At 32.7% G+C, this 11,657-nt stretch overlaps 1 protein-coding gene across 1 annotated transcript in view; it reads left to right on the top strand.

Annotated features, from left to right (window-relative positions):
- Positions 1–313: 313 nt before the first annotated feature.
- LOC109097889 (ras-specific guanine nucleotide-releasing factor 2-like) overlaps positions 314–11,657 on the top strand; it is a 34,162-nt gene continuing 22,818 nt past the window's right edge. The window contains 7 exon segments of the mRNA XM_042732042.1: positions 314–910; positions 6,940–7,046; positions 8,203–8,374; positions 9,310–9,399; positions 9,534–9,787; positions 11,090–11,159; positions 11,396–11,584. Coding sequence (XP_042587976.1) covers positions 629–910; positions 6,940–7,046; positions 8,203–8,374; positions 9,310–9,399; positions 9,534–9,787; positions 11,090–11,159; positions 11,396–11,584 — 1,164 coding nt within the window. The 5' untranslated portion in view covers positions 314–628.

Here is an 11,657-nt window from a genome sequence, read left to right as displayed (position 1 = left end):
CTAACCGACGTGTCTTGAACGCACCAGTATTCCTAGTAGTGTGGAAACTGTAGCCTATTATTTTCCTATTATTTTAATATTTTGTCGCGCTACAATGCTACTCGTTGAAAAAAAAAAGTAAGTTGGAAAAACCTACACTTTTTAACTGAGTTTTAAAGAGCTAAATTCTGTCCGATTAACTCTAGCATCTGCAACTTTCTGCAAAACTCGTTTCAGGGAGGCGTGACAGAGACACCAGAGTATATTCTCTGTGGACAGTGATGTAAACAGAGACTGAGGGGAGTAACGTTAAATAGTTCTCTGTCTCTTTAAGTTAGTGTCAAAGCCGATTAGCGCTGATCTCGGTCGTGATTCTGGCGTGCCGTCTGTTCACTGGAGCTATTTTTGTTTTACGTCGCCGGCGCGCGCATTTTAGACATTTTTGTATATATTTGTTGACTTTCTGAAGTGTGTTTTCGCTTGCTTTGTTACCCGCGCACTCCTTTAGGATATCGCTGCGTGTTATTACGCGTCTGGAATCTCCTTTACGCACAGCATCAGACTTCAGATCATCATCATCTCTTGCTGCTGTGTCTGAGGAGGATGATGATGATGATAATGTGTTCAGTGTGACAGTCAGGGCTGTAAGATGCAGAAGAGCGTGCGTGATAACGAAGGGCACGCGCTCTATCTGTCCATGCTCGCGCGTAAAGAGGGAATCAAACGTGGGTACTTGAGTAAAAAAGGCCGCAGAAAAACAACCCGCTGGAACGAAAAGTACTTCGCACTGCACCAGAATGTGCTGTTTTACTTTGAGAACGAGCAGAGCACCAGACCCTCGGGGATTTATTTGCTGGAGGGATGCACCTGCGAGAGGATCCCGGCTCCCAAAGTGTCCACCGCTGGGAAAGAGAGTTCAGATAAACAGCAGGTATGATCTGACTTCAAATTCACTTCATATTTCATCTGTGATCTACTAGTTACTCGCTGTGACAGTTTCGAGGAAGTTGGTTTCTATACAAACCACGTGCTTGTGTCTGTTTATGAGTGAGTGTGTGTGTGTGTGTGTGTGTGTGTGTGTGTGTCATATTGAACACAGTACACTGGTTCTAGCTGTCACAGTTTTGACTCTACTGACAGTTTCTCAGTCTAGGTTTGTTTTTATAAGTCATCTTCTGCATAGACACAAAATGTATGGAATTAATTTGTTTTTCGGACACAATTGTGAAATATTATAACCACAGTTTCAAGGACAGTTCATGAAACATGTCCTAATTCACAAATAAAACTAAACTAACATACTAAACCACTGCTCTCGTTCCTCTTATTCCTAAGAAATAGCCTTATGACAACTTCCTCATGCGACAACTAGCCCCTGTGGTTCTTATGTGTTGGTGTTAAGATGTTAAAACCAGCAATAACAGCCCATATATTGCAGTCAAACATGACCGTATATATTTACATTTACATTTACATTTAATCATTTAGCAGACGCTTTTATCCAAAGCGACTTACAAATGAGAACAGTAGAAACAATCAGATCAACGAGAGAACAACAACGGTATACAAGTGCTATGACAAGTCTCAGTTAGTCTAGTACAGAACACGTAGCCAGGGTTTTTTTTTTTTGTTTTTTTTTTGAATATGATAGACAAGAAAAAGAAAAGGTAAGTACTCACTTATATGCATTATATAAGTGAGTAAATGTCTGTACACTGGTATATTGGCTTCGAAGTGTATTTTACAAATGCAAGTTTTAGGTCTTCTTCAACAAAATGAATGCAAATGAGTTCTGAAATAGAATTTGGAACAATTAGCCTATTGTCAGCGTGCAGACATGAAAACTTCTATTGTGAATATACATTTTTGTAGTTATGAGTTATTTAGTAGGTTAGAAACTAATCTTTATTAGTCACAGACCAGTTTACCAAGCAAAATGATTAATTTATTGATATTTTTTGGCTATTTTGAAATTGGGCATCAGCCTCAAAATTTGCTTGGCTTTTTAACAGAAGTTTCCTTCTGCTTGTGTTAGTTTCTGTAAATATTGAATTTTTTGTTGTTTTTGCTCTTATCAAATTTTATTCTATACTATATTTTAAATATTATTGATTATTATATTAGACAGCCACCCTGCTTTTAAAGTACTCACAGAAAAGTCATATTTTATTATATTTTATTTACGTTCACCACTGAGAATATTGACAATTATCAAAAGTAAAATGTCCCTGCTCACTAAAGAGAAAATTGATTGTAATAATGAATTTTGTGGTAAAATGTCATTAAGTCCTTTAACAGCAAAGCACTGTAGCAAGCACACACCTTATGGAGGTGCCAGTTATGGAAAAAGGGTAACACTTTACTTAAAGCCTTTATTATAATGCATTATTAATGCATTAATTATGCCTTGTACAGTCTCATGAATTCTTGTAACCACAGTTAATACATTATAACACTTATCAATTCATTGTTGCACTATGCATTTTAAATTCGGGTGTAATTATTTACGACAAGATATAATGTATTACAACACAGATTATGAATAATTCTAATGCATTACACCCTTTAATAACCCTTTATAATGCATTACACATAAAGGCTTTAAGTAAAGTGTTACCGGAAAAAGACTTGTAACAAAAAACACATCTGCACACTCACTTAAAAATAAACTTTTTATTAATAAAGTGAGCATGCAGTTTTTTTTATTGATACGTTGATGCGCTTATTTTCTTTTTCTTTTTAAATAACCCTCAAATTACCCAAATTTGTAAAATTAAATTTAGTGGTAACATTTATTTATTTAAATTAATAATAATAAAAAGCATTTATTTATATATCATGATAGTGTTTGTTGTACTTCTTTAATTTGTGTTAATTTTAATAATAAAAAGTTTAAATAGTGTTTAAATAAACACTTTTACAGTGTACTTTTACCATTGGGAATAATGACAATTACAAATAAACTCAAAAGTAAAATGTTTCTACAATTATTTTAAATGGTAATAATATTCCACAATATTACTGTTTTTACTGTATTTTTAATCAAATAAATGCTTTGGTGAAAGCAGAAGGGATTTATTTCAAAAAAGTTTAAAAAACGTTCCAAACTTTTGACCAATAGTGTGTTTTTTGTTGTTGTTTTTTGTTTTTATCCATTAACAAGATTAATTTTCAGTAATTTTTATTGTACAATGCCAGGCATCTTCTTCAAAGAGTTCCACCAAAATTTGGTATTACTGATAAAAAAATTATTGTTGTATGTTGAAGTTGGGCCTGTTTGCATTTGCATCAAACAGCACGAAGCATCAGAGAGCTTCAAAGTACTTCAGCAGCATTTAAAAGCAAATGCTGATTGCGCTTTGATTTCTGGGCCAACTCAATTAAACAAGCTTTTGTGATGTGCAAACTAACCTGTGTATTTATAAAACAGTCGTTTATTGATGGAAAATAGGTCTTCTCTGTGTGAAATGCCTGCTTTTATTTTAGAATCAAATTACAGTTAATTATGGTAACGTTTTTAATGAGATAGTTTGGCAGTTTTTGATGTAAGCTAATCCAGTTTGAGCTATTGTGATGCAAAGTGCTCATAACTTCATTATTCGTTTGGCCGATATTTCCTCTCGCTCCAGTTTCGACCATGCAGCAGTAGATTCATCTCCCTCTTTGAACGTACATGATAAAGATTCAGATGCAAATGAAATATGCTTGACACAACCACCTCATTCGTTAGCTGAAACCAACATCTGTTCTGCCAATGACTTGTGTTACCATGGAAATCAGGTTTGATGTCATGTTGAAGTGCCACTGTATTATTATGCTTGCAGCACTTATACATCACAAGCTTCCTACTGCGTCAGCTGACTTTGAGGTCTGTTCCCTTTAAAGTCTACATTAAAATGAAAGCATACCCTGTTTATTTAAAAAAAAATTATATCATATCTTACTATCTTTAAAAATTGCAAATGATGGGATAAAGTCAGTTTTCTTGCAGTTTATGTATAATTGTACTGTTCATAAGTTTGGGTTGGCGAGATTTATTATTATTATTATTTTTGATAATGTTTGAAAGAAGTCTCTTCTGCTCACCAAGGCTGTGTTTATGTGAAAAAGTAAAAAACACTATATTGTAAAATATTATTACTAGTCAAAAGAACTATTAATTCAATGTGAATATATTTTTAAATATTATTTATTTCTGTGATGCAAAGCTGAATTTTCAGCATCATTACTCCAGTCTTCAGAGTCACATGATTCTTCAGAAATCATTCTAATATGCTGATTTGAGTTTCAAAACAACAGCGTTTAAAAAAAATCTTATATTTCTTATTCATCTTTCATCAATTTTATGCATCATTTCTAAATAAAAGTATTAATTTGTTAAAAAAAAAACTTGTAGATCTTTGGAGCTTGAGAGTATATCTGAATGTTTTATATATTTTAAGTTATATGTTTTTAATAGATTTTAAGTTATTTCAATATTAATTATGAATCACTGGCAGTCTAGTTTTATTTTGTATATTTTGCATATAATGTATTTTATGTAACATTATGTACTGATTTGATTATGTTAACTGCATTGAAAATAAAAGAAAATCCTTATGTAGTCAAGATTTAAAAATATATATAATTCTGGAACCAAGCTGTTATACAGTAACTATTAATGGAAAAAATGATTTCCCGCCCTGTAAGAAATCTGAATTTTAAATACTTAATTTAACTTAATGTTAAAATGCATTCTAAATGCCATTGCATATTGTTTTTGTCATATTTTCTGGATTCTTACAGAATTCTAGCCTCTCAGAGTTCTGGGTTCCCGTCTAAGAAGTAGCCCTTCTGGCAGTGTGTTTCTCTCAGACGCGCTTAACTGAATGAAAGTCTACAGTGCATGACTTCAGAAGGACAATCTGTGTATATTTATGTGGGTGACCCAAGAAAAAACGCATCTAGAGCTGCTAGCACAAATTATGCAAATGAGTCAGATATGAATATGAATTCTCGACAATTAAATTAGCTATTTTAATCTAATCCAAAAAATAAAGGTGATTTCAATGGCATTCAGTGAGAGAAGATAGTTCTGTGGGTTGGTCAAAGTAAAATGTATTTGTGGGCCTGCCGTGTCTATTGTTATCTCTCGGTTTAAACATGGCCTGAGGCTCAGGACAGCGCATTAAAGACAGAGGAGAAGCTCTGATGGTTACATAACCACACACACACACACACACACACACCAGCCGTGCATCATGAGAACACAAACGAGCCCTTAAGCCTACATCCTATAAAACACTCTCACAGTTTTCTGGCTCTTTCGCTCCATCACTTATTTGAGGGTGAACCTGTCAAGAACATGTCCAGGTCATATTTTTATCCATAATCAGGTGAATATACATACGAAAATTAAGTCTGTAGTGAAAATCCTTTACCTAATTTGGTGTTCCTGCTCAAATAAAAAACTGCCTTTTTAAAAAATATCTTGTAAATCTCTCAGTATGCTGAAATCTTGGATTCAATCTCGTTTTCAATTTGTTTTCTTTCAATTAGCACAGGTTTTGGATTTTTTTTTAAACTGATTGGTCATAGGCCTCATTGATCTGAGCTGATGCACCTCAGCTTTTCAGTGAAAAAAAAAACATTATTTGTTGGTAATTTTGGCAAAAACTGAGCTGCATCAACGAAGGTCTACCATCAAGTATTTCCAAAAAATAAATACAAAACCTGCACTTATTGAACATAAATAAGTTTAACAAAAGATTGAATACAGTGTTTGGTAATAATTTAGCATATTGAAAAAAATTTTAGCCATTGTTTGTATTTTTTAGGCTGGTGATTTTTGACCAGGAACACAACAAATATAACAAGGTGGTATTTAAAAACAAAAACAAAAATGTAATTGTTATTAAGATTATATTACAATTAAATGCTTTACTTTTACTTTTTATGGATTACATGATGACATATTATTCACACAATAGCAATAAATTATTCATAATGGAAGTCTGGACAAAAACATTTCAAACCTGGGCTTGTAATGTCATTGTTGTTTTTATGTTTATTAATATTTGTTCATATCATGCAGGGATTCCTAAATATTTTTGTCAGCTGAACCTCTTAAATATAATCTTGGAAAAGTTCTTATTTGAAATCATTTAACTACGCATTCACACGTTTACAGCTCTCTTAATGGTCAAATTTATATGCACTTTAATGCATATGCATTCAATTATTTTTATTGTACATTTTTCAGATTTAATTAATTATTAGCTTCTCCCAAAGCCACTGCAGTTCTTACTTTCAGGCCAGTTTGGCAAACCCTGGCATAATGTAATGTTTAATTAAAAAAAATGTAATGTTTTCTTTTTCTTTTTCTTTGCTTTTTTATATGAATATGGTATGTTTAATGTAAGTTTAAAACAATTTTTATAAAAGTCATCTTAAAAGTAGTCAAAATTACATTACCTAAAATGAGTGATCTAGTTTGCATTACTAACTACAGTTTTTATCAGGAAATCTGAAATCAGTAACTGACTACAATTTGTAAGCAATCTACCCAGCTCTGGTGGTGATATTAACTAACATTTTTGGGAAAAATAAAATAAAAAATGTCAAAATGACCAGAACACAGCATGAGAGTTAAAAAAGACAATGCTTTTTTTTTTAACTTTGTTTCTTCCCTATCAGATATAATCTATTCATATTTTTTCCCACTGTGTGTTGGTGACACGTTTGGTGTTTTAATATATTATCTTCTTTTGATTGGCTGTTTTACATGCTGCTTCATGATTTAAGGGAAAATGACTCGGTAATACGTCTACTGTTATTTCCATTTAATAAGTGCATGCATGCTAGTGGCTGCTGGAAGCGTCTCTGTTTAGGTCAGAACTGTATTAATGCTGCTCACCATGGGCCAAAAGCACTATGAATACTGAATGCTGATTTGTGGCCTACACTCTCTGATGTTTTCAGTACTACTTTCTGGTGATTTTCGGCCACGATGGGCAGAAACCTCTGGAGCTGCGGACAGAAGAGGATGCTGATTGTAATGAGTGGGTGGAGGCCATTCATCAGGCCAGGTACAATAAAAGACAGAACGCTCAACATCTTTGGGAACATAATGAGGTTTTTCTGAGCTGGATAGCATGTCGTTACAACCTTTCTCTAGGAAAGAAAAATCACTTGTTTCTTCTAGATAGCAATGCAAATGAAGACGTTTGCCACTGCTTTTCAGAAGAAAAAAGACCTCAGTAATCCAACACCAGGGTTATTATAATTAACCTAAACAAAAACAAAACAAAAAAACATTTGCATGTCTTACTTGGAATAACTGTTAACAGAAAGAAAGAAAGAAAATATTATTTTGTTTTATTTCCGCTAATTTATCAGTTTTGTTTAACTTGAAATGCTAAATAACTAAAACTAAAACTATTTAAAAAAATTCTGTTGCTTGATATACTGGTTAACTGAAAAAATAAAATATAAAAAAAAAATTAAACATTTTATTTTAGCTAATTTCTTAATTTTGTTTACTTTAACTTGAAGTATTAAAATAACTAAAGCTGAATTTAAGAAAAAATTTACAAAAACTATACAGACATATTTTTAAAAAACTGACAAAAACACAACAAAATTACTAAAACAAAAATGAAAATGAAAACGTATAAATTAGATTTAAAACATAAAAAAAAAAATATATATATATATATATATTATATATATACACACACACACACACACACACATACATATTATATAGAAATGTAATCTTATTAAATGAGAATGCTTCTCATTGCATTGTTTTCAATTCAAAATTGTTTTGGAAAAATTTTTTTATGTTTTGACATTTACATGAGAGTTTTGCATGTGGTTAATATATCAGGACCTCAGTGGTGCCTTTACTAAACTGGCTTGGCAGCGTGTAGTTTTGATGGATTTGTTATAAGGTAGGAAAGCAAGCATGTTCACACATTTCACACAGATCTTTCACTCTACATCACTAGTGAGTTACAGCTCAGTGATGATGGAGGAGAAAATAATGCAGAATGCAAATGGTAAAATGCAACTCTCCATATACTGTAAACATGCATAGTTAGGATAGCAAAATAAATAGGCGTATAAATTTTTTAAGTAAAATGACTTCCTATAGTGACAGGTACATTGATTTATTTAGCACTCAGAGTTTCTATTTGTAAATGTTTCTAAGCAGTTTTGTCCTTCTGCTGTCGCTGACAGTTATTCAGACCTCATCATCGAGCGGGAAGTTCTCATGCAGAAATACATCCATCTGGTCCAGATCATGGAGACGGAAAAGGTTGGAGACAGGAAAACGGAAAAGGTGGCAGCAAATCAGCTGCGGACGCAACTGGAAGACCAGGATACAGAGATCGAGAGACTGAAGGCAGAGGTCAGTTCAATCTTCATTGGTTCTGTCAAGGGTTGCCAGGTCCCAGAAAAATTTACCCTCCAAAACCCACTCATAAGGAATGAAAACAAGCCCAATTTTTCCATTGTTTTGGATGATTATTTGGATGATTTCAGCTAGACTAGTTACTCTCTTTAATTAATTATTATTATTATTATTATTATTTTTTACAAATTATTAAGCATTTTGCATGATAAATTGCATAAAATGTGAGCTATGAATAATAATAACACTGCTATTAAGCATGTTATTCTGACAAATCAATGCATACAATTCTGTCTGTAAGTCTCGCTGTTTTTTTTCTCAAAATTGTGAGAAATTAACTTGAAAATGCAAGAAAAAAGTCAGAATTGTGAGATAAAGAAATTGCATTTACCTTTTTATTTTTTTATTCTCAGAAAAAAATCCAGCCCAAAACCAACTCCACACTAACCGAAAATGAATATAAACTAGCTTTGTTTTTAAGCATCCAGTCACAGTTAACAGCTGCTGGATTCTTATAAATGGACTTAAAATTAAATGTTATGTTTTTTTTGTTTGTTTATATATATATATATATATATATAGATATATATATATAGTATATATAGATATGTCCCTATTTGATCTTCCATTTCACCACACACACACACAATTAAGCAACCTTTAGTTTGTGACATGACAGCAAACATATGTCCCTATTTGCTCTTTCATGGGTCCTTTTGGTTGCAAGGTATTAAGAGGAAATGATTAAAACCTTAGAAAAAGGATCTTTTTATATTTATTTGTCTACAAATAAGCAGTGCATTATAAAAGTAGTCCCTAAAAAAAATTCATTTCCAGCAAAGGCATTTTCAAAAATTTTCAAGAGCCCAATTGTACAAGAAAACGCTGGCAACCCTGCTATGTGTATATTAACTGTGTTATCTGTGTTCTAGATTGTCGTTCTTAATAAAACACAAGAGCGAATGTTGCCCTGTCAGTCCAGTCAAGAGGAAGAAGATCCAGATATCAAGAAAATCAAGAAGGTATATGATTGTCTACATTTGCATTGTATATTTGTTCACAATTATAAATCCACCTCATTGACACAGTAATGTTTGATATTGTTTCTAGCGTAAGTGCAGTCATTGGGGCGTCTCCGTTGCGTGTTTTCTCACAGGTGCAAAGCTTCATGCGTGGTTGGCTGTGCAGAAGGAAGTGGAAGATCATCGTGCAGGACTACATCTGCTCACCTCACGCCGAGAGCATGAGAAAGAGAAACCAGATCGTCTTTAATATGGTGGAGGCCGAGACGGAGTACGTGCTAGCTCTCTATACCTCAACAACTTCCTCCTGCCGCCCACTAAGGACGGCCACCACCAAAAAAAAACCCCCCATTAGTCATGACGATGTCAGCAGCATCTTCCTCAATAGGTATAATTCATGTGGTCAGCCTGAAATGAATTGAATACTTGGAGGAATACTCTGGAAGCTACTGTGTATCTGCGAATTTTATCTCACAATTCAGACTTGTTTTCTGAATTGATGTCTTGCTATTATGATTTTTTTGTTTCTACCAAAAAATAATAAAATTAAAGGGTAATTGTGACTTCTTGCAATTACGAGATTTTATATTGCAGTTCTGAGTTTATATCTCACAGTTCTGAATTTTCTCAGAATTATAAGTTGTAATATTATTAAATTGTAAGCTAAAATATTATCTTGCAATTCTGATTTTTGTCTTGGAATTGTATGTTTACATCTGGCAATTCAGTTTTTCTTTCTTCATTTCGACCAGGGAATAAAAAACATGTAAATGGTAATTGAGAATTTTTTTCTCGCAATTCTGACTCTTTATTTTTTATCTTACAATTTTGAGATTATATCTTGTTTTGAGATTAAATCTCAAAATTCTTACTTTTTTCTCAGAATTTAAATTTCACTCTTCTGTTATTTTGTTTCCACCACTGAATAAAAAATAAAAAAGGTAATTGGAATTTTACGTCGTGAAATTTTTTCTCTGTAATTTGTTTCATATCCATCACAGAATTATGGAAGCCCGTTTCTGCCACTAAATAAAAAATAAAAAAGGTAAATGTGACTTTTTATCTCGCAATTCTGACTTTTTTTTTCTCATAATTGCGTGATATAAACTCACAATTCTGACAACATATCCCCCCCCCAAAAAAAAATTGGACTTGACTCACAAAAAAGTCAGAATTGTGAAATCTCCCAGTTGTGACTTTATATCTCGCAATTCTAAGTTTATTTCATGCAATTCTTTTTTAACCCAATAACCTTTTTTATTTTAATTTTTTTCAGTGGCGGAAACGGGCTTACATACAGAATAAACAATAAAAAATTATTAGATAAAATTTTTATCTCTCAAAATTTTTTATCCATGTGAAAAAAAAAAAAACTAAAAAAAAAAAAAAAAAAAAAACTAAATTGTGAGATAAGAACTCAAAATTGCAAGATAAAAGTCAGCATTGTTAGATAAGTCACAATTACTTTAGTTATGAATCACTTTTAGTTTTTTATTCCATGATAGAAACAAGCTTTATCCAGATTCTTTTTTCAAATTTTGTCATGCTGTTGATCAAGAAAAAATTACTTTTATTCTGACACCACCAATAAGTGTTTAAAATATGCAACTCTTTTTAAAAGTATAATATCTGTTTTCAAGTATTAGAAATTGATGCACCATGCATTTCTCATTTTTTCTTTATTTGTAAGTGAGACGATAATGTTTCTCCATGAGATATTCCATCAAGGCTTGAAGGCTCGGATAGCCAACTTTAGGTGAGTGTATAGATTTTATTTTATCTATTTCAAACAAACATACACACACAAACACAAATAAACACATTCATTAAAATCCACACTACAAATCAAAAAACACAGAGTAAAAACTAACATAATAATAACATCTAGTAATCTACACAAGTCAGTGTAGAAATAACAATGTTCACATAAACATGATGCAAAACCGTACTGTGACGTTTCAGCGGATCTCTTCGACCGTGACGGTTAGGGATTCAGCGGAATCTTGCTTCGACATCCTTGCTGCCGATGCTGAACATTTATCCGTTTGTGCGAAACCATCAGTACAGTTTGCAGGTTCTGGCCAACTGTAAACAGAACACACACAAACAACCTAAACAAAAAGAATCAAACGCTTCCTGTGAGGGCCGAATGCTGGAAACCTTCCTCACCTATCCCATGTTTCAGGTGAACCGCTGACCTCTGACCTTAGAGCAATGAGCGGCACAAGCATACTGCATATTGCATTTCATTTAACTGG

This window comes from Cyprinus carpio, chromosome B10 (genome assembly GCF_018340385.1).
Source record: "Cyprinus carpio isolate SPL01 chromosome B10, ASM1834038v1, whole genome shotgun sequence".
Taxonomy (NCBI): domain Eukaryota; kingdom Metazoa; phylum Chordata; class Actinopteri; order Cypriniformes; family Cyprinidae; genus Cyprinus; species Cyprinus carpio.
Note: the sequence above shows the minus strand (reverse complement) of the source record. Positions and strands in the feature narration are given on the sequence as shown.